This window comes from Aulonocara sp. 'chitande type north' Nkhata Bay, linkage group LG17 (assembly GCF_057382095.1).
Source record: "Aulonocara sp. 'chitande type north' Nkhata Bay isolate Kocher_YH1m ecotype deep benthic linkage group LG17, A_spYH_male_GT1.1, whole genome shotgun sequence".
Taxonomy (NCBI): domain Eukaryota; kingdom Metazoa; phylum Chordata; class Actinopteri; order Cichliformes; family Cichlidae; genus Aulonocara; species Aulonocara sp. 'chitande type north' Nkhata Bay.
Window position 1 is genome coordinate 1023417 of NC_141360.1, and position 23117 is coordinate 1046533.

General features: G+C 43.6%; 2 protein-coding genes across 7 annotated transcripts in view; one reads left to right on the forward strand and one right to left on the reverse strand.

Moving 5' to 3' along the window:
* Window positions 1-12419, reverse strand: cbll1 (Cbl proto-oncogene-like 1, E3 ubiquitin protein ligase). 3 transcript variants are annotated; one of them, XM_086270402.1, is made up of 7 exons: window positions 12238-12419; window positions 7127-7291; window positions 5069-5101; window positions 4763-4869; window positions 4508-4591; window positions 4354-4427; window positions 1-1454 (listed from the first exon to the last, which is right to left on the reverse strand). In XM_086270402.1, the coding sequence occupies exons 3-7, from the start codon at window positions 5094-5096 to the stop codon at window positions 446-448; spliced, it is 1302 nt and encodes a 433-aa protein (XP_086126528.1). In that variant the 5' UTR covers window positions 5097-5101; window positions 7127-7291; window positions 12238-12419; the 3' UTR covers window positions 1-445. The 3 variants fall into 3 exon arrangements, with proteins under 3 accessions (XP_086126528.1, XP_086126527.1, XP_086126526.1); XM_086270401.1 differs by lacking the exon at window positions 12238-12419 and adding an exon at window positions 8690-9012; XM_086270400.1 differs by lacking the exon at window positions 12238-12419 and adding an exon at window positions 7668-8625.
* The window catches only part of LOC147309384 (serine/threonine-protein phosphatase 6 regulatory subunit 2-like), a 21038-nt gene continuing 7250 nt past the window's right edge, over window positions 9330-23117 (forward strand). Inside the window, exons 1-19 of one of the 4 annotated variants that reach the window (XM_086270397.1) lie at window positions 9330-10878; window positions 15350-15519; window positions 16076-16330; window positions 16899-17085; window positions 17403-17540; window positions 17628-17693; window positions 17800-17912; window positions 18270-18383; window positions 18566-18692; window positions 19135-19287; window positions 19582-19806; window positions 19900-19964; window positions 20053-20168; window positions 20248-20333; window positions 21958-22038; window positions 22144-22241; window positions 22512-22569; window positions 22744-22871; window positions 22972-23096. In XM_086270397.1, the coding sequence (XP_086126523.1) occupies window positions 16104-16330; window positions 16899-17085; window positions 17403-17540; window positions 17628-17693; window positions 17800-17912; window positions 18270-18383; window positions 18566-18692; window positions 19135-19287; window positions 19582-19806; window positions 19900-19964; window positions 20053-20168; window positions 20248-20333; window positions 21958-22038; window positions 22144-22241; window positions 22512-22569; window positions 22744-22871; window positions 22972-23096 (2107 nt within the window). In that variant the 5' untranslated portion in view covers window positions 9330-10878; window positions 15350-15519; window positions 16076-16103. Of the gene's footprint in view, window positions 10879-11620; window positions 12057-15349; window positions 15520-16075; window positions 16331-16898; window positions 17086-17402; window positions 17541-17627; window positions 17694-17799; window positions 17913-18269; window positions 18384-18565; window positions 18693-19134; window positions 19288-19581; window positions 19807-19899; window positions 19965-20052; window positions 20169-20247; window positions 20334-21957; window positions 22039-22143; window positions 22242-22511; window positions 22570-22743; window positions 22872-22971; window positions 23097-23117 lie in introns of those variants that run through there. The other 3 variants (XM_086270399.1, XM_086270396.1, XM_086270398.1) reach the window with 3 other exon arrangements.

Here is a 23117-nt window from a genome sequence, read left to right on the forward strand (position 1 = left end):
TTCATTTTTCCACAATATATTTTTAATGAGAAATACTGAAGACCTCGTCAGTCAGACCAAGTGATAAATGTAGTTTTCAGTAACTTCTGTTAAAGAAACCAGCTGACATTGTACTACATCACATGTCAAACAAAAGGATAGAAATGTGCTGTTAAAAATTTATTGACTCAACATCTTTAAATGTACATGTGTGGCATCAGCTAACATATATACAGACATGTTTACCATATGTTGTTTCAAAAACAGGACACTCCTGCTCTCTTCCAAGTCAAAAGTATGTTCAGTGGAAGGTTTAGCACAGTTAACTTGAGTGTGCACCACATACACATTTGCTTTGGGCAGTTTTATGGAAATCAATGTCTACAACCTGGAACCCTGAGGTTTACTATCACATTACTCAGACAAGCAGTATGGAACAGAATGACAGACCCATTTCGGTGGTAGTTTACTGATAATAGGGCCGATACCGGCCCTGATCCGGATGGTGCGGACCAGGCATTTGGCCCTGGGGAGGGGGTCCCTGCATTCGTGGAGGTGGGGGTCCTCTTGGGGCGGGCCACATCCCAGGACTGAGCCCTCCTGGCTGGGTGAAGGGGGGACTGAGGGTACCCTGGTCTTCAGGGAACTGCTGCATGGAGTTCGGGTTATAATGATGAGGTGGTGGGGCATTAACAGGAGGGCCGCTATGCTGTGGTGGAGGTCCTGGGGGTGGGTGATTCATGTAAGGGGGTATCATGTGCGTTGGTGGAGGAGTAATAGGTGGGGGCGCTGTGGACATTGGGGGAGGAGGGGCCTGGTTGTACACCATGTGTGGTGTCCCAGAGGCCTGGGGAGGATGCTGCATTGGGTGGGTAATGGGAGGCGGCGGGGGAGGTGGGGGACCAAAATGCTGTTGAGGTGGTGCCATCATATGGTGAGAGTGCGACACTACGGGAGGCTGGCCAGGATAGTCCCCGGGGTGGTGGTGGGGTGGCTGGCCAGGGCCTGGCCCAGCAGAGAGGGGCTCGCGAGAGGAAGAGGAGTCGTCTTGAATGGGCACAGTGATGAGATTACTGTGCTTACGAGTTGTTACCGTGGCAATGCGGAATGTCTCAGGACCCAGAGAAGGAGTCGGGGGCGGGCCTTCGTGAGCGGAGGGAGGTGGCGGCTGACTGTAAGGATCGTGGCTCCCGTGCTGGAGCGGGTTGGTGAGATGGACATGGTTCTTGGGTAAGTGAGGTGGAGGCAGGCGGAAACGCTCAGATACATCAGAAGCAGGGGGCAGGTGCACGGGCTCCTGGCGGCCTGCAGAAGACTTGGCAGCCCTCATGTGGCGGTGGTTGACGTGGGCCTGGAGGTCACGCTGAGACAGGTAGGTGCGCTTGCATCCTGCTACAATGCTGCACATGTAGAGGGAACCACGTTGGCACTGTTCAATGCGCTGAACCGGGTCTGTGCAGTTATAGAGGGTCAGGCTGAAGAAACACAGACAAAGTCAAACAGCTCAGTTATTTAGTTGGACAAGTTCGCTGTTGATCTAATCAACCTATTTTTGGACTGGGGGACTTCACAGTACTCACAGACAATATGCAAACTCCACACAGCCTGTTCGTGGCTTAAACCGCAGGACCTTTTTTCATGAGACCACAGCTCCAACACCATACCGCCCCAACTGGTCAATGTGGCCCTTTCCACTGGTACCTACTCACCTCGACTCAGTTTTCCATTAGGTGGTTGTACCAGGTGCTTTTTTAGTCCCTGCTCAGCCGGGGTTGCAGTGAGCGGGGTCAATGCAAAAACCTCTGTGACCTCAGCAGATTGCATGCCACTGACTGTCCAGTCTACGGCGTCACTCGCTGAGTTAGAGGAGCAACTCCATCAGAAAAATCAAAGCTGCCATTTTTGAAACCTGCCAACATTATGAAGGCTCGTGAAAACCGACTTCATGGCCCTTAAGCCTGACAAGAAGCCACAGGCTGAGGTATACCATTGCAATTACTGAGCTGTATTTGTGTCTCAAACAAACAAAGTCAGAGTTTCGGACACATTGCTACAACAACCCTATGTACACTGAGGTGCGACTCGGTTGTAATAGAAAAAGACCAAAACACAGTCGAGTTGAGTGGAGCTGAGTAGATACCATCTCTATTAGCCCTGTCCAGGGTGTACTCTGTTCAGCCTATCACAGCCTGCATGGGCTCCAGCCTCCCTACAATCCTGAAGTGGATGCTGTAAGTGCTGCCTTTAGTTTTCCTTGCTATCAGAATGCTCAGTAGGCAGTATTTCTACGAGCTCAGCAAGTAAAATATTGGCCTAACACAAAGAACTGTCTTCAATCTGGTTGAGGAGGTAGGTGGAAAGACTTTAACTGTCAGAGAGAATGATTCAGAGTGCTTCGTGCACCTGGCAGCGTGGGTGTCAATCTACACGACTGCAGGTTTTAACAGATTATTCAGGTTCCCGTTTCACTTTTACAGGACAAAAGACTTCAGATGTTGGCTTCAGATTTTCTTGAGGTCCCATTCCTCACGTCACTAAGGCTACGTCCACACTAGCCTGGATAGATTTGAAAACGCTCCGCGTCCACACTAGTGTTTTCAGTCGTTCTCACAGAGTTGTGCGTCCACATTGAAACGTCTGAAAACGCTTACGTTCCAGTCCTGCGCATGCGTGAAGATTCGACCTGCCTCATTTCCGTCTGCCGCTTATTTACTCTCCGGCTCTTTGAAACGTGGCGGCAGAATGTCGATGAAAAGCAGCGAGTTCTTTAAATAGACTAACGATGACGTGGAGTCGTTGCTGTGAGCAACACAAAAGTACAAAGTCGCAAAAGCGAGTGAGAGTTAAAGAATTTGAAGAAAAGCTCTCTGAAGCATCTACAGACTGATATTCATCTTTAACAGGGCTGTCAAACAGAACAGCTGCTGTATAATACCCTCCGCTATCTGTGTTTAATTGGTCACATGACTGCATCACATGACTAACACTACAGCTGGGAAATATAACGATAACGATATGTGTTGCGAAATAACTTTTTCTCGATAGAAAAATTAAACTATTGCGATAGGCCTCACCGCTCTAGTCCTCTTAAAAAAAAAAAAAAAAGAACAGCCAATCCAAATTACGTAGCGCAGAGCCGAACCAATCACAGCCGCAGTGTCACGTCACGTGACTTGTTCCGTACAGCACAAGTGCCAAGCCGCACATGTGTATTTGTTTGGGAAGCAGCCAGCCGCCGTACTGCCCGGGTAACGGAGGAAATGAGTGTGCCGACTAGAGAAATCAACCGAGCGTGACCGAAGGTTACCGAAGAGAAAACAGATGATGGTTCCAACGCCGGAGAGATTGTCGAACGGAAGAGCCAGAGAAGCTCCGCAGTGTGAAGGTATTTCTGCTATTTCAAGTCTGACAAAAAACAGAGCAGCGCGCACTGTAAATGTGCCGAAAGCAAGTCTGGAAATACAATAAAGCGGTGCAGCTCAGTCTCTGGCTGGAAGCGCTGATTCGTCATTCGGCTTTTGTCAGACTGAAGTAACTGTTACAACTGTTTGAAAAGCTCAGCTATACAACAAGGAGAGATCGAGAATTTCCTTTTAGTTCTCAGTTTATTTGATATTGACAAAAGTTAGTCAGTTTTGTCTGTTCTTCTGTAAAACAAACTAAGATTTATTTTTAGAATTAATATTTTGTTTCTAAGTGGAATTGACAGTTTAGTCTGTTTCGTTTGTTCTATTTTGAAACTTAGACGCTTTAGCGGCTGCCTTTTGTGTAGTTTGCAATATTTGCCTTTATTTATCTGAAAAAGTCTCATGTTCCTTAAGTACATCTACCCTGTTGAACTTATTATGGGAAATAAATATTTAAATCAAAACAAGCTGCTGATTATTTCACATTTTACTTGTGAGCAACGGCACATTTAAATCTTACAAATATAGTTATTTGGCTGATATCGTGATAGATATCGTTATCGCCTGAAATGAAAAAAACATATCGTGATATGAAAAAATCTTATATCGCCCAGCTCTAACACGCATCATCGTTTTTGAAAGTCTGTTTTCGCTGTCCACACTGCGACGCAAAAGCACCGTTTTCAAATGTGTGCGTTTTCGAAAGCGTTTTGAATACGCTGCGTTTTCCTTGAGCAAAACCGCCGTTTCAGTGTTGACGGGAGGCCAAAACGGAAAGAAAACGATGCGTTTTCAAACAAAAACACATTAGTGTGGCCGGAGCCTAAATCAGGGACATCTTAGTGGCTTTATACTGTAGTGATTTTATGCCCCTGCTGCTCAAAGTACTTGCAGGAGTCGACTTTTCTGGCATCCAGCCATCCTTATTTTACCCTCATTGCCATGTACCAAAGTTAAATAGTCTCACCCTGGGCACATCTTCTCTCCTTTCTTCTCATGAAGTAGAGCACAGTCATAACAGAAAACATGTTTGCAGGGAATCTGAGGAGTCAAATTGGCAAGAGTTAGACAGTAACATGACTCTGAGATGTTGTGCAGAGACACAGCAATAAAACATGTACCATCCGTCCATACAGCTGAATAGGGAGACCGCATTTGTCACAGAAGTGAATCGGAACGTCGTCCTTTTCTCCAATCAAGTTTAACTGTTGAAATAAGAGGACACAAAAATATGACACGCATGTAATGACCACTAAAACCAGATCATTGTATACTTTTTCTTTAATTCCAATACTACACGTCTTACTGGCGTGCCAGATGCTGGTAATGATGCTACTTAATCATTAATATTGTTTCCCCTCACACAGCAGACGTACCTTATAGTCCCAGAACAACGGTTGTGGAAATCTCCTCTGACTTGCAAACACATCACCAGCTTTAGTTCCACAGTCAAACCTGTCCTCTTGCTTAAAGCCAAAGTTATCTGTAGTAGAAAGAAAAAAAACAAGAGTAGCATTAATAAAACAGTATTTAAAAAAACCTGACACTTTTCCCAAAGAGGAGGGCAAGAACAAAGCACAGTGTCACTATCCAAAGGAGCTTAAAATATTCTGTGTGTATAAGACAATTACATGTACATGGAAACTAAAATGAAAGGTACAAATAAAATCTAAAAGGCTTACTTGATGCTGTCCTCATCATCGACTTCATGATTACTTTGTTAAAAAAAGAAAGAAGAATCAGCATCGGTATGGCAACAACAGAAACTTCACATAAATAACATTTAATAACATCTAAACTGAATTTATGAGGAAAATAATAAAAAGGACATCCATCTTCTGTACTGTGTGCAAGTGCCGCAGTTAATCCTTAAACAGCATGATGACATATGGCAGTAGGCTGTCACAGTGCTACTGTGTGCCAACGTATTATGATTCCAGACTGGATGACTGTAAAAGCATCAATAATACAAGTGTTACACTTTCTGTTAAACTGATACTGTTATGATGTATTGTAATTGATACGCCACGACAGGTCAGGCCAAGAATAAATGACGGCTGTGAGCGACAGAGACAGCTGTACAAAAGTACAACAACATACAAAAATGCTTGAGATCCTTTTTTTGAGTATTTTGGATCAAGTCCAAATAACAAAGATGAGCCAGCAAATATGGATGAACTATGAGCTCTATCTGCCCAAAGAAATGTTCAAACTACCACTGCAAGTGTCACTGCACAACAACTGGTAAAGAAAGATGCCCACATGTCAACCTGTAAGTCTGTTGCTACCACTGGCACATCATCTCTGTTCAGCCCACGAGTACGTCGCTGATACCTGTGTAACACGTCATCGAGTCTACAATGACTCCTACCACCAGAAGAAAAAATGAACATTTTTTCTCCCTCCACAGAGATACTTAATATACTGCATGGTGGCTCCGTTGTGTAATGTTTTTTACATTTGCCTAACTTGTGAAACATTCGTGGTTCAGGGCCAGGAGGAGAGACAAAGCACACTGTGGGCAGCCAAATCAAGTGTGCAGCCCAACCCACTGGAGTGGGGATGAAAGAAACGTCTACTCCATATCCTGCACATATATCCCAGTGAAATGTGACAATGATATGAAAAAGGAACATCTCAAAATAGGGCTGTGCGATATGACCAAAATCTCATCTCCCGATATAAGACATCTATCGTCCGATAACGATATAAATCACAAAAATGTTACATTTTCTGTAAAGTCTGTGAATCTCGGGCAGCTCGACTTGGTGAAGTGTTTCCTGCCTGTTCTAACGTTTGAGTCTAAGGTTTATTTTTTAGCACTTTGGCGGCTCTTTTTTTACTTCTCATCCGTAAATACTCTGCATCTTTCACGTGATTCAGTTTATTTTGAAAAGTCTCAACAGGATCTTGAGCTTTATTGTGAAAGGTTTATGTGGAACATAAACAAGCGGACACGCATATAAAAACAGGCGCTTGTCCATCCGTAGTGTGGTTATATTAAATATAAGAGAAATAGAGAACTTTAAGAAATTAATAATAACTACAGCGACCATCAGAACCATGAAAAAATATTGCTGTAAACAGTTTATTTTGCGACACCACGAAACAAACGACAGCGTAAAATGAAACCATAGATGTTTATATATCGTCATATATATCGTTATATCAAACAGCCCTATCTCAAAACTTATATTGCAGAAAAGGAACTCCATTATTTTGAAAAGAGGAAATGTTGACCTTTACAAACACCAGCTGAAAGACACCAACAACAATGCATTAGCTACTTTAAAAACTAACCAACAAAGAGTTGAATATCATTAAGCATGCTATGTTTATATACTTTACAGGCAAACGTACTAGGCTACCTACATATTATAGCTGCTCAGCCACAAAACCCACAGTGCAGAGTTTGTGCTGGTGTGAATGGAACTCTGCATTGGCAATTTTTACAAACCATGCACCTTGGCACTGCTTTGTAGCTTTATGTGGGCTGCAAATGTAAGAAACATTTCATGAATTGACTTATTTCAACTGCCACAATATTTTACAGCTCCACTCTTGAATTCAGTGAATGACCCATGTTTGTAAAGGCAGCCAGCTATTCAAATTTATATACAGTGGCAATAGGATTGAAAAAGTTTTGATTAAGAGGTGTGGCCCAATACTTTTGCCTATACAGTGTGACATCATAAAAACATTAGTGCTAATGAGCATTTTGTACCACATAGTGTGCCTACCATCTTCTCCAGGCTCACTTTTACAAGTTCTGCTGACAGGTCTCTGGGGGCGCTGCTGAGGTTTGCTCCTTATTGGCTGCTTGGACAGAAGTTTGATGGGGATTCGTCTGCGAACATCCGGGCCTCCCAAACTCCCAGAGCCATCGCTTCCTTGAAGATCATTGTCTGTGGAAGAAAAAGAGTATATCAACTGAAACAGACTGCTATATGTTCTGCGCTGTACATTGGACAGTTACAGAGTTAGTGAGGGATACCTCATGTGGTGGACTCAAGAGCCACACCAAAATTTAACAGTTACACATATCCATCTACAAAGAGTTGTTTTTAAAGCCTTTAGGACGTCACTGGATTGTGACAGTGCTTGTAACAGAGTCCCTTGCCTGTTTACATTGGTTACATAGATTACAAATAATTTCATTCTGGAATTAGACTTTATGGTGAAACTCAGTGACTCATAGGTTAAACAGGATGCTTCTTTTTGGGTTCCACAGTAGATCATCTGCCTCCGTCTCATCCAATCCCCATCTTCTATCACACCAACCTCTGCCTGGCAGCTCCATCTTCTGTCCCAGCCTTGCCTTTGTCTCCAAACTGCTCAATATGAGACATCTAATGCTGTACGTGTTGGTCACTCCCAATGAAAATGTTAACATCTTTAGTGGACTACCATCTTGTAACTCTTCCTTTCACTCGCGCCATTATTATTCAGTAACAAATCATCTTTGACACTCATCTCTACCCTGCATGGACTCTTTGCCATTCTTGTGTATTGCCCGTTGCTTTGGATGGCTGACCCCAAATATACAACTCATCCACCTTCATTACGTATACTCATCTTCACCTTTCCACACGCTTCATTCACACACAACCTTTCCAGGCGTGATACCTTCCACCTGCACCCACTCTCACAATGTCGCCTACGACACAGAAACTTGTACCTGTCCCTTAGCAAAGCCACAACAAGCGAGGAGGAGCTCAGAGCCGCAGATATTTATAGTTGGCAATGGTTTATCACTTTAGTGACACTGCAGTAATATAAACAATTGGAAATTAGATTAACAACGTTAGCGTTTCGCCCTTAATACTATCAGCAAAAAAGGGCTCGTGTATGTGGGTTAACAGTCAAGAGACTCGTTATAAGATAGTTTCTTTATACAGCTAAGTGGTTAGCATATGCTAACAATCAAGCCGCATTCGCGCCCCAACTAAATCGCAGCTAGCCGTAAACCCACTAACATGTGAGAATATATAGTTTGCAGTTGAGTTTAATAATTGCATAAACTCTGGTGGAACATTTCGTGTAACCCTCCAGACCAACTTAGGGCGTAACGTTAACTTTTGGCGAGAAGTACTCAAGCCTTTTTTGGCTAGCCCGTACCATTCAAGCTTTAATGTTCCCCTGGAAGATTACGGGTTAGCTTAGCAAAACCACTTTCCACGAGGGGGCTTTGTAGTCACGTTAGCTCTTAGAGCTGGTATGAAAACGGCTACGCAGGTTAAAAAATATATAGCATGAATAACAAGTTTTGCTAACGTCTCGGCCCTACTTTGCATTTTGCTTACCGCTTTGGTCCATGATCCAACGAGTGATCGCAATGCATTGTGGGATACGAGAAACTGACGAGGAGAGGAGGTGAAGTGAAAGGGAAGGAATGAGGATAGGAAAGAAGGAAGCGAAAGAAGGACGACGCAAACAGGGTTAAAAAATTAAGAGCTAAAAATAAACTGTAGTTAGTTCACGTTAAAACCAACAAAGAAAAACAGCCGCGCGTTTATTATGCCCGTGTACAGTTGGCCTAAATGGCTGGGTAACAATACTGAAAGTAAAGACAGGACGTCGTTGTGATATTTAACAGAAACGATCGTCCATTTGTTTTCTGTATCGACGCAGTTCCTCCTTTACGTTTTACGCTACTACCTGCCACAGGTCACATCCTGTCAGTCATGAGAGTGACTGGAAAATCTGAAGGCTTGGACTTTCTATCATATTTCATAAACATGTTGCTGTAAAGTTCAGGTTATTATTTATCCACTATTTACATTGTTTTAGCAGAAAAAAAGCTAATTGTATCCTTTGCTTAGGCTGCTGCCCCCGCGACCCGGCCCCGGACAAAGCGGATGAAGATGGATGGATGGATGTATCCTTAATAAAAAAATATCTGCTGCCATAGTTTAAACACTTGTTAGATCATCCAACATGTGCTATCCATGCATATTTACTTAGAATGAAGCTTGTTTCACAGCTGAACTAATTCACATTGTTTCATAGAGTTTCTAATACATACTTTGTCTAAAATGAATGTCATCAAACACAGAAAGAAGGTTGCATTTTGACTTTCATTGTAAACTGCTGCACACTCAGGCAAAAGTCCTGAGTCTGCCCATATGGGTTTTATTTTGCTAGTAAGTAAAATAAAAGTAAGTAAAATTGTATTTGTATAGCACCTTTCAAGATAAAATCACAAAGTGTTTCACAGAAGCTAGAACATAAAACAACATCAACCAAAGGCAAGTTTAAAAAGAAGGGTTTTAACTGTTTTTTAAAAGAACTGACAGAGTCTACAGATCTGAGTGGAAGAGAGTCCCAGAGTCTGGGAGCCACAGAAACAAAAGCTCTGTCACCTTTTGTTTTTAATCTAGTGTGCTGGACAACCAGCAAGCCCTCAGGGACCTGCTGGGAATATCAGGATGAGGAAGATCACTGCTGTAAATTGGAGCCAGTCCATGCAGTCCTGAGGGTCAGGATTATATTATGGGGAAACTGGAAGCCTTGGTCAACAGCCTTGCAGCAGCATTTTGAACACCCTGCACACGTTCCAAGGAGGCATGAATCTGCTTAACATGAATATCCAAGGACAGAGCTGTAACACCAATCTTCCTAATAGAAGATTAAACAAAAGCGAGGGGGCCTAAATGTTTTAATACCAAAGGTACAAATTTATCAGGAGCAAAGACAAGGACTTCAGATTTCTCAGCATTAAGTTGAAGATAATCTTCTGCATTCCAACCTCTGATAGAATCTAAGCATCTCTGCAAGATTAGAAGTTTAGAAACATCATGTGGCTTAAAGCAGATATATAGCTGAAAATCATCTGCATAGCAATGATACGAAATGTCCTTAAAAGTGCTGAGAAGTTCCTGAAGAGGGAGTAAATATAACAAAAACAGTACAGGTCCCAGGACAGAACCTGTGGCACACCAAGAGAGGTGAGAGAGGACCTGAGCTTGGAGGAAGCCACAGAGAAGGATCACATAGATTTAAACCACTCCAAGGCCGTTCCTGATATACCCACCCAGTGTTTTAGTCTATCTAACAGAATATGATGGTCGACAGTATCGAAGGCAGAGGTCGGGTCCAACAACAGTAGAGCAGTGCACTCAGCATCATAATTCATCAGTATATCACTGGACACTCTAAGAAGTGCAGTTTCAGTGGAATGAGCTCTACGTAAACCAGATTGGAAATGATCAAGAATGTTATGTTGATCAAGAACCGCTGTGAGTTGCTTGGCCACAACATTCTCTAAAATCTTGGCGATAAATGGTAATTTTGAGATAGGTCTATAGTTGATAAACAGAGAAGCATCAAGTTTTACAAAAAACAGGCACCTGACCAGAAAGCAGAGAGGCGTTGATGATTGTAAGCACACTAGGACCAGTGGACTGAAAGACCTTTCTAAACAAAGGTCCAGATAAAACATCAAGAGGGCAGGAGGACGGGTTCATTGAATCAACTAATTTGACCAGCTCAGGTAAGGACACTCAGATAAAGTCAATGGTTAAGCCTAAAGAAAAAACGAGGTGTGTGTCCTTTGGCATGTGTGGGGCCAGACACATGCTGTGTAAAATGAAAGTAGTAGAGAGTACAGATTGTACAATTCTGAAAACCTTGCAAGTCAGTATCAGGTATGAGCACCTTCTTCAGCACAGGCTGTTGCTCTTTTAAGCAGTTTTCTTGTCCAGGAAGATCATGGATCTTATTTTATTTCAGACATAATTAGTCCATGTCATTAAAATAAAGGAAAAGCACTCTTCTGTGAATGTTGGCCACTTTTTGTTCCATTCTCTAACAAGATAGTCTCAGGCTGCTTCGATAATGTTGATTTCTTGGGAGGTAAATCTAACAGTGCCATTGTGCATGTCTCAGGTGCACTGGAAGCAAAACGTAAATAAACGAAGTGAGACTCCGAACTGCAGCCATGGTACACTACAAAGCAGAAAACCCGACTGGTGTCAAGTCTTTATTGTGCATTTTCCACCGATTGTTTTAAAATTACAGAATGATCTTGCCTGTAAATGTTTATTAGTTAAAATGCAATTAAATATAAACGGCACTCTTCAGACAGCAGGTTTATAGCTGCAGGTTTTGAAATAATATGTATCTCATGTGAAAACGAGGACAGTTTGATGTGTGATAGCAGCGTTGCATCACTCAGCGCTTTAAGATGTTTTGGAGAGCTCGGTGCACGGTCTCAAGTCGAGGCACGTCCCCGACGCGCGTGCCCGCAACCATGTCGCCATTTTGATTCGAAAAATATGACTGAGTTTTTCCTGCTTTGCGTGCTAAACTTAGCCCCGCGTTTGAATTACTTTGTGTGCGAGTACGTATCATACACTTTGCATTTGAAATAACTCGGATTGTTATTAACACCACGTAGTCATTCACGCGGGGGAACAGTTTATTTTGTAGTCTTCTTAGCCACATTTGACTATCGTTAGCTAAGTTGAGCTAGCTAACGGCGGTCTGTGCTGTCGCAGACTGACCCCTTCTTCAAAACAAATCACTATTCGCTCACAGGCTAACGTATGTTAGCTCATACGGCTAGCTAACAGTAGCTGGACAGCTAGTGATTTAGTAGCTGGCTGCTTAACGAAAAACAGCAACAACTCGGATCACACGGAATTACTCGCAGCGGACATTCAACCAAAGGTACGTTTTAACCGGGAATTCTTATCGTGAGTTTGAGCGTAGAGCTAATCTTAACCCTGCTGCTGCAGCAGCGACAAAGTTAAACCCAAGTTAGAGAGCTATTTAAGTTGGCCGCTCAGTACACGTTAACCGTTGGTAGCTAATTAGCTTATGTGCTAATCAGAGAAAAGGAGGAACTAACCTTAGCTGAGTTGTTCCCCAACTTTAGAAGTTGGTGTCTAAATATCGTGAATTAACACTGATCGAGATACCAGTGCTGGTCTATCGGCTAACTTCGCACAAGGACTCAGTAATGGCTGTTGGATTACTTAATCGATGTTAATGTAACATAGTCGTTAACTGTTAATGTTTAGTCCCGTCGACGTTAACAGAACTCATTTTCTGACCGATACGTCTCTTTAAATGCTGCATGTGTTTTTTATAGCTCGGTAACTAAAGAGCCAACGTTACTTTAGGGGTGTTCGGAGTCGGCTGAGGCCAGCAACGCAGACTTACTGAGCTGGAAGTAACTACACACTCTGTAGGTGAAGTGGTAGTTTTATCTTTCATGTTGGAGTTACTGGTGACTTCAGCAGTGTATGTGCTGTAGCATCGATCCCATGTTAGTCTGGTATCATTTGGGCATTTGTGCCCTCCTCTGGAGTTAAAGTAAACAGAAATCTGAGCCCCCACCGTCAGTCAGTTGATGTGCATGTTGATCATGCCAGTGCTGTGGAAGCTCAGCTTACATGTCTTCAGTTACACACCAGTGTCTCTTATTGTCAAACAATCTTAAGAAATCACTTCAGTTACAACAGTTTATAAAGTGTGACGCGTTACCACATCCCCATCATGTGATCAAAGTCTGAAGCCATATCATGGTTGATGGCTGACAAAGGTACTCCATAAATTTAACTTAAAATATTTTGGGACCATCGCCTGTCTTAGATATGTCTGGTCAACGTAAAACATTTTTTACAGCTTCAGTGCTTTAAAATGCAATTAAGCAGCAAACTGCAAAAACTGCAGCTTCTGTTTGCCCTCTGAAGTGTGCGGATTGGTTAATCATTTGGTAGCTGGTGTCACAAGGTTTCTAGTACAACCCAGTGAACACTGGTTCGCTATCAGCTGGACTGTTATTTACATTCACAGTGAGTAAAAGGAGAGTTCATGGCAACAGACAGGTGGGATTCCCTTTCGCTTGATTGTACAGCTTTTTTTAACTCTCCTAATTACAGGCTGCTGTTGGCTCGCATTATCCACATGTGTGCCCTTTGTGTGCCATTGTTCCTTTTTTTTCCATCATCTCTTACATGTGCCAGAAGACTGTTTTTGTTGAGGTTGCCTCTGGTTTGTTCTATTTTGGATGTAAAGTCAAGCATTTGCTTTCCTGCTCGGTGTCCACAGGGAGCATTCAGCGGGTTATTATTGCGCTTGTGTACTCTGTAAATGCATGCCAGATGGACGCTGCTGCTGCATGTGCAAAGATCCTCCTCAGGAAAATGGGAAAAGAAAAAAGGGGAAGCACTTTGATTTCCTCCTGTAGTTTTACTTCCATGGTCAACAGTTAGATCTGTTGCACTGCCCGCTGAGACACTTTGGCTTTGACAAAGTCAGCAGATGTAGCTGTTTCGTGTCTCTGCTGGTGTGTTAGGTTGTCTAGATTAGCTACCACAGTAACTGCATGGGGGAAAAACAAAACAAACAGCCTGGTCACAAAAGCATTTTGTACTTTATTATTACTTTTCTCTTTTTTAACGGATTCTAACAATATGTTACATTGAGCTGTTACACCAGAGAAGAGGGGGAAGTTGACCTAAGCAGTCAATGTGTAGAGTAATGAGCTTGCACATAGCATTTGTACAAGGTGTTACCCTGTCATATATAGAAAGTCAAAGTGGTGGATTGCCAGATAGCCATGGAGAAGTCTTCAAATAACGAGGTCAACTGTGGTACAAGTAGAGCTGGGCGAGATGGAAAATAATCTTATAACAATATCTCACGCTGTTCCCTGTCAGTTGGTATTGATATAAATCACTATTTATGCTCAACGTAAAGCTTAAAGCCTTCTTTTTACTCTTGGTGATAATATAGGATTCATTTTAGTTTAAATATTAGTCATTTTCTCTCAGAAGTTGAACGTAATAACAACTTTATACAGCAATATTTTAGCTAACATAAGTATCTAATAAACTTAATTGTAATTCTCACTGGTCAAAAGCAAAAGAGATACGGTAACTCACTTCTTCAGTTCAAATAAAGAATGTCTCGTGTTTATATTGAGAAACGTCTTTACTTGGAAAAAGTCAGTTTTGAGTGAAAAAACACTTTCAGGAAGCTCCAACGTGAAGAAAGGCTAACTTTGTAGCTGCTGCCAGACGCCACAATTTGTTTTACGCAGTCAAAATAAAATATGCAGATGAACCGTTAAATTAGTCTGATATGATGTTTAATTCAGGCAGCTTGTTACCAACCGCCCTGCTTTATATGGCAGTGATACCTGTAACAAGAAGGAGTGAGTATAAAGGGGGGCAAGGGGTGTACTAGACCATATTTATGTCAAGGCTTCAGTGAAACATATTGTATTACATATATATTTGTTTTTTTCTAAGACAGTAAAAGTACACATGGGTGACTGACTTGGGTCTTTTAGGCAGGACACTGAAGTTAATATGTTCTATGATGTGTTAACATCAGTCATTAACATTTTTACCGTTCAGTTGTATTTTATTTATATAGAGCCAACAACAGTTGCTCAAGGTGCGAAAACGCCATCAGAACGTCTGTTTTTTTAGAGCAGGAAATGTTGCATCCAACGTCGGGGCAAACCTCAGAGAATCCTGATATTCTTGCTTTTCTTCATTGCATGTGTTTCTTTCACACATGCACACTCATTCACTAGCCCACTTACACAAAATGCCCTCCAAGAAGGGTAGAGGCAGTTTTACTTCGTGCCTTAGGTTTCAGTAGTTTGTGTGACTTACTTACTGTACTTTTGATTATTTATTCTTTAAAGAGAATAAGTTTTTTATGGCAGGTGCGTGCAGTGCGAGCGCTTACCTGCCTGCGCAGACGTTGTGTGCAGTCAGAATATTAAAAACTTTGGTTTCCATTATAAAAAACTACAGTGGGGTTTTTTGTCTTTTGAACACGATACATGATGTAAATTATTATTATGTATTATTTCTCATTAATAAGACAAAAGTATTTCTTATCCAATTAATGGATGTAATAAGCAATAGGTTACCTGATTACTAAAAGAATTGACTCCTGGTACCTTTTGTCAGTTAATAATCAACCTTCATGTTGTGCAGGGTATGGTGAGCCTCTCAGCGACCCGTCTCCTAAAGAGGCCCGCGTTTTAAAAGGAGACCCATGCTGATAAATGCCAGGCCTCGCCACACTCTCTGTCGTCTGCACAAACACAAATGCCTGCCTGCCCGTGGGGGAGGTCTGATTAAAGATATCCACATTTCATCCACTGGTATGTGTGAACACTTTACTGTCAGGCATTTGTGTCTTTTTCTAGTTACACTATGACTGTGTTTACTTGGACCAATGTGCGTTTAAATCATGACAACGTTTTCTGTCTTAACTGATATCACCTCCATGTTACGTTAGAGCGTCAGTTACGGTCCAGGTTTGAACTTCTGCAGCCATCGACACTGCCTGATGTCTCGCAGCTTAGCACGAACACTGACAAGACCATATGTTTCTGTCTCATAAACCTATGAAAAATTCAGTGCAGGCTGTATGATGTGCTCTACATTATTGCAACATTGTGACTACAGTTGGCCAGATCTTACTTTGATCACCCGAGTCACATTAGGCCCGTGAGAGAATGCTGTTTACAGGACAGATTAAAGTTAATCCCAGAATATTACCGTTGCTGTGAACATTGTCTTTGGTATAAAAGGATAGAAGTACTAGTGCTGTACTAATCCTCTTGTTTGTTTACGTCAGCTTGGAGCCCCTGCTTCCTCATCCCAACCTTTCACTCTTAACTGTCCTACTCCTCTCTCCTCGCTCTGTCGGCCCAGGGCTGTGTCCCCCCTCCCAGCGGCCACCATGTTTTGGAAGTTTGACCTGCACACCACCTCCCACATTGACCAGCTGCTGGACAGGGAGGACGTGACGCTGAGAGAGCTGATGGAGGAGGATGACGTCCTGCAGGAGTGCAAGGCCCAAAACCGTCGGCTGCTCCTCTTCCTTTCCCAGGACCACTGCATGCAGGAGCTGGTCAGCCTCATCACCACAGAGCCACCTGCTGATCTGGAGGAGCGAAGCCGCTTTAAGTGAGAGCCCACACTGACTCTTAGAGACTGCTGGGAGAGTGGAGACATTACTTAAGAGTTAGATTAGAAGACTGGGAGCAAGACGAACACGAAGTGGAACATGCACCTATTTCCAAAGACAGATGTTGAGCCTGAGTTGAATTGATTTGCCTTGATGTCAATTAGATACAAGCACCACAGTTAACTCACTTGTTCAGTTAATAATTCAGCTCATGGGTCACATAATAAAGAAATCTAACTCTCTCCACATACACAGGATTTATTCAGGATTTATGAACTTTACCAGGAAAATGCTGTTGTTGTTTGATATGCACGTGCTGGTATTTTTAGATTAAATGCTGAAGTTTATATGCACTGTTGTTTGAAAGGAACGCAGCAAAAAGAAACTTCCAGCTTTTTGCATATATCCACGTTTTGCTGCTGTGATTAAATCCTCACACACGTTGAACCTGTAACCCCATCACCTTAATTTTTCCTTCACTCATACTTGCAGTGATACTTTGAAATCTTTAGTTTGACACAGAGATCTGATCTTAACGTCAGTCTGTTGTGTTTTTCCCTCTGCAAGGTTTCCCAATGTTGCTTGTGAGCTTCTGACCTCAGATGTTTCCATTATAAACGATAAGCTGGGTGGAGACGAGTCTCTCCTCGAGATGCTCTACCACTTCCTGGAACAGGACCCACCTCTCAATCCTCTACTAGCCAGCTTCTTCAGCAAAACCATCGGCAATCTCATTGCCAGGAAAACCGAACAGGTAACTAGTAAACAAGATATGAATTCCTCTCAGATTAAGTGAATCATTTAGGAACATTTCCACACACCAAAGTTTCAGAGAGTAATAGCAACTGGAGCAGGGCGTTTTGTGGGGTCTGCTGAGTTTCCTGGGACTCAATAGAAATGCTCGTCCCCACTTTGGAAAGTCAGTCTGTTCCTCCAAAGGTTCCTAGTCCCGGAGGAAGAGTCCAGTGAAAACATGCCTAGAGAGCATAAAAACCCTCAAATGTGAAAATCTAAGATTGACATTAGCTGTCTGTTAAAATCCACAGTCTTTCACATTGTGTCATTTTCCAGGTTATTACCTTTTTAAAGAAAAAAGAAGGCTTTATTGGTCTGGTGCTGAAACACATTGACGCCTCTGCCATGATGGACCTGCTGCTTCGCCTCATCAGTTGTGTGGAGCCTGCCCCTTTGAGACAGGATGTTCTGCATGTAAGCGACCGAAATGGCTCGTATGTCCTGTGAGTAAGCTCGAACCTGTCGCATGCTTTTAAATGATCTGTTTCTTTTGAATCCTAGTGGTTAAACGAGGAAACGTTGGTTCAGAGACTCACAGAGCTCATCCATGCTGGCAAAGATGAGGAGGTGAGTGGGTGCAGCGCTCGCTGTGCTGGCCGAGTGTCGTCTCGATGTTTCCTAATCATTTTTATTGATGGGTTCCAATAATTTAATTGGATTATTTATTTTTCAGAGACAATCAAATGCGTCCCAAACGCTGTGTGACATCATCCGCCTTAGCCGAGATCAGGCCAGTCAGATGCAGGAGAACGTAGAAGCCGACCCACTATTGGCTGTGCTAGAATCGTAAGTCTGCGGAGCGCTTGTATGTTTGTAGTAACGTACAACTCTCTGTAGGAACTGTGGGGATAGCTTTCCCACATCACTCATGCCTGCTCTTCCTGCTCTGTCCACACCACACACCAGCGTCATTGTTGACTGTTGTTTGCTTAGTTCTTGACCTGAAATGGAGAGGCATTAAAAACCTCAGGTTGTAGCATGTGTACACACAGACCTGCTGGCAGAGCCTGTTTGACTGCAGCTTTGATTTTGTGTGGGTGTGTGTGAGGTTGACTTTGTGCCTTTTGAAAATGCTTCCTTTTGCATCAGAAGCTAAAACATTGTTGCTAGCTGGCCTGTTAATGGTGCATAAATGTGTTCCAGGCAGGAGAGCGTGGCGGGGCTTCTCAAGAACATGTTTGAGGGGGAGAGGAGCGAGGCCTCCATCGTTAATGGAACTCAAGTGCTACTTACCTTACTGGAGACCAGGAGGTCTGGGTGAGTCCCTCCAGTTCTTAATCATTCAGGATGTAAATTGTGCTAATTTTGGTGTCTTCCTGACTCTTAAGTGACATCATGTAGTAAATTTGTATTTTACTCGCCTCTCAGTCGAGACAGTAGAAAAAACCCGTCACAGTCACTGAGCTGATATGCTGATTGTCTCTGCTTGTGTCTGTCAGGTTGGAAGGGCTGATGGATCTGTATTCTCAGGGTTATGAAAGGTCTTACACTGTCAACAGCAGTATTTTAAATGCCATTGAGCCCCATTTAAAGGACTTCCAGCAGCTTCTTCAGGATCCCCCCAAGGTAAAGACTGCAGTGTAGTCAGAGTGTAAGCATGAGCATGGTGCAGCCTTTGAACACTGGAGTCACTCAGCTGCATGTTTGTAATGGTACTGCACTTTTCAGCGCTGGTCTCATTTTCCAGTATTGTACAGCTGACGCTGCTGTTAAATGTCATGTTATAGTTTTGACTTGATTTGGGGCAGGGATAGCTCAGTAGGTAGAGTGGTTGCCCCGTGATCGGAAGGTTGGGGGTTCGAATCTACCGAACGGCTACCCCCTGGTACGCCTGAGCGAGGTACCGTCCCTACACACTGCTCCCCGGTGCGCCTGCTTAGTGGCTGCCCACTGCTTCACTGAGTGAATGCAGAGAGTAATTTCCCCACGGGGATCAATAAAGTATACATCATTGTTTTTTAATAATAATAATAATAATGTCCATATGCTACTTTCACTCTTTCCTCAGAAAAGTGCAATATTGACGACCTTTGGCCTTCTAGATCAGCCACTGGGGAATGCTCGCCTTCATGTGGCCCGGCTGGTGGCTGCCCTGCTCCAGACCAATGCACCCAATATCTGCCAGGAGCTCTGTAACCTGGCCACCATGGACCTGCTACTGGTAAGGCTAACCTTTCTAGAAGATGCCGTTTGTATATTGTACAGTGTTTTGGGAAATTGCATGGGATTTGTACGACGTTAGTCAAAAGGTTGGGAAGCACTCTTTACCCATCTGTGAAAGCAGGTTCAAATAACCCTGCCCTGCTGTACTGGTTCACGGTCACTGGTAAGGCTCCAATATTACCAGCACGTGTTAAAGGGCACAGAATCAGCTGTTCATGTTTTTTCTCAGTAACTTGCTAAAATGTTTAAAATGAAATGCACGTACTGGAAATCCTGTGTCTGCCTCCTGTAGGATCTGTTCTTCAAATATTCCTGGAATAACTTTTTGCACTTCCAAGTGGAGCTGTGTGTGGCCTCTATCCTGAACCATCCTTCCTCAGAGGAGCGGCCAGGCCTAGGCCTGCAGAACCACGAAGAGAGCGCTACAGCGTCCAGCCCTCAGGCGCAAGAGGAGGACGCGACAACGGATGGGACGAGCGACCCACAGACCTGCATCCACGGTGCGCTCGTGGCACATGTAAGTGGTTATGCACGTCCCGCCCTCATCACACGACATTGAAACATTTCCACAGAATCACAGCGCTCATATGTTGCTGTTTTAAACTCTTAGCTCTTCCAGAAGTGTCGACTGCTTCAAAGGATCCTTGATGCCTGGGAGGAGAACGATAGAATACAGTAAGTCTTCCTTCTGTAGGTTCCTGTGTTTTTTTTCTTACAATCAGTGCTTTGAGTTGAAGGTAATAACTGTGTCTGTGACTGTCAGGGCTGATGGTGGTACCAGGAGAGGCAACATGGGTCACCTGACTAGAATAGCCAACATGGTGGTCCAGAACCTGGAGAAAGGACCAGTACAGACCCAGATCTCTGACCTCATCAGAGGTATTTATACAGTTGTCCAGTGTGACTATTAAATCTTCCATTTTAACTGAAAATCACTGACCAGTGTTTGCTTTTGCAGAGCTGCCAGAAGACTGCAGAGGTCGCTGGGAGAGCTTTGTGGACGAGACCCTGAGAGAAACTAACAGGAGGAATACCGTAGAACTGGTGAGTCCCTCCCACCAAATACCTGGCAGGTACAGCACTGTGCAGAAGTCTGAGGCAGGTGAGAAAATGCTGTAAACAAGGGATGCTTTCAAAACTGGGAGTGTTAACCATTTATTCTCATCAGTCAACAAAATGCAGTGAGTGAACAAAAGAGAAATCTAAATCACATCAACGTTTGGTGTGAGTAGGGATGGGTATCGTTTAGGTTTTATCCGATACCAGTACCAAACTGGTGCTTAAACGGTGCTCGAACCAGTGCTTAAAGAACGGAAAACACAAACTTTGTCCTAAACCTCTCATGTTTAACTGTTTTCCACTTTTTCTTTGGTCATTTTAGCCTTTTTGGCCAGGGTGAAGGGAGCATCTGCCATCAAACAAGAAGACAGCCGCATGTAGCTATGATGATGTTTGCTAGTTCACCTTACATGCATTAATGTAATAGCGTGGTTAGCCTACTCAACGTAAATTACACACGAACAACATTAAGCTACTCACGCAGAGAAGAACGGCTGCTGCTGCATCATCATCCTCATCATTTCTGCTACACTGGCAGGGCTAGGGGCCAGGACTCTCCTCTTCGGGTTTTTGGGGGATGTTGCTCCGGGTCCGATAACTGGCACCACACCCGCAGTAGATGTGCTCGGTGTGAGGTCTCGCAGCAAGCTATCAAATACGGCGCATTTTTCGGCTTTAAAAACCCCGCTATGCGTCGCCAGGTGTTTCATCAGATTCGAGGTGTTACCTCCTTTGACAGTATCACAGTATCAGCTTAAAGCACTTGTTGCAGCTGAGTTTGCATCTTTTGCTGTGAAGAATTTGACCGGTCCTCCTTGGGCATTTTTAATCTGTAGCTCTGCTCTAAAAGAACTTACATACCTGGCCCCGCCTACTACGCTCGCAAAGGTAAAATGATTGGCTAGAATCCAAAGTGTCTGACATCTCAGGAAAATAAAGCTACCGTTACTACCATTTATGTCAGAACCGATACCGGTGCCCATCGCTAGGTGTGAGCAGCCGTTGCCTTCTGCTACGTACACGTGCACACAGTTGTTGAAGGAACTCGGCTGGTAGCTCGTTCCAAACATCTCAGTGAACTAAGCACATCCTTCTGTCTCTTCATGTAATCTCAGACACACTCGATGTTGATCAGGGCTCTGTGGGGGCCGGACCATCACTTCAGTACTTGTTCTTCTTTATGCTGAGGATAGTTCTTCATCACTTTGGCTGTCTGGTCTGGTTGTCCTGCTGCAGAATACATTAGGGGCCAATAAACAGTCATTTATATTTCTGAAACTTTCTTTGTTTGCAGCATTTTTTCCACACCCGCCTAAAACTTTTGCACAGTGCTGTAAGTCTCATTTCCTCTTCTTCCTCTTCTTCCCCCACGTTAAGTCCAGCTCTGCGTCCTGCAGCAGCAGTTAATCAGGACAGGAGCGTGCAGCCCACAGCAGAGCAGACAACCTTTTCAGCAAATTTGGGCTTTGAGATGATTTATCGAATAAATAAAAAATATCAGCAGCAACAACTCCGAAGTGTCTTGACCTACATGACCTATGTACATTCAATACACTGACACACCTCATAGCGCTGTTACACTGAGCTTGTTCTGCACTCTGTCCTGCAGGTAAGCACTCACAATATGCACTCGTCCAGTGAGGACGATGACATGGAGAGCCCTTTCCCCAACGACCTGTCGCTCCAACAGGTATCGCAGCCGCGCTCAGAAGCAAATCTTAACACGCTGCCGCAACACTCACGATGACACCAGGAACAAAAGTATGAGCTCACCAGTTGTGCTTGAACTTCACAGGCTTTCTCAGACTATCAGATCCAACAGATGACTGCCAGCTTTGTGGATCAGTTTGGCTTCAACGACGAGGAGTTTAGCGAACATGATGAAAATATCAAGTAAGTCTTCTAAGGAAAGGAGTTCAGAGTTTTCATCCTGATCTGTAGTTCCCAGGGATTCTTTTGGCATCATGTGTGTAGTGCAACAGCGGCCAGCATGTTTGACTGCTGGCTTACAGCGACATAGGATAGCTTTGGTGTCTTTGTTCAGATAGTTTGGCCCTCCAGGTGTCACAGGAGGAGGCGGCTCGAGCTGTCGCAGAGTTTATCGAAATGTCCCAAACATGTAATGTGTGTGTTGTTGCTTCTGTGTGTGTTCTCCCTCCTCAGCGCTACGTTTGACAGAATCGCCGAAATAAACTTCAATCTAGATGCTGATGATAACAGTGTAAGTGTGTGTGATTCTTTAAAACTCGTCCAGTGATGGGCGTGAGCTGCGTGTTTCTGCTGTGCAGTGAAAGGACCGCATCACTGCTAATTAGTCACAACACGCTCCTTCATAAATATGTCCACGATGTTACGATGTTTAACCCACTGAAAGCTCTCCTTTCATTGTTCACAGGCCAACGCAGCTGCATTTGAAGCCTGCTGCAAAGAGAGGATACGCCAGTTTGATGATGCTGAAGAGGAGGAGGATATCTGGGACGATAAGGAGATCAACTATGCAACTCAAGCTAAATCCAGAACAAGGTCAAGCTGATGCCGTGTTTCATCCTCACTGCACTTTGTTGCATGCCGTGGATTTGTTTCATTAAACCTTTAACTTAATGAGCTTCTCCCTTTCTTCCAGGTTCGGGGTCTCTCAAACCTCAGAGGGAAGCTCCAGGAGCAGCATGGAAAACGGAGGTCGGGAGCGGGACCGTGCATCTGAATCGGATGAGGACGAAGACTCTGAGCAGAACACGTCAGATTCGGGTAGATGGGAATGCAGCCAAA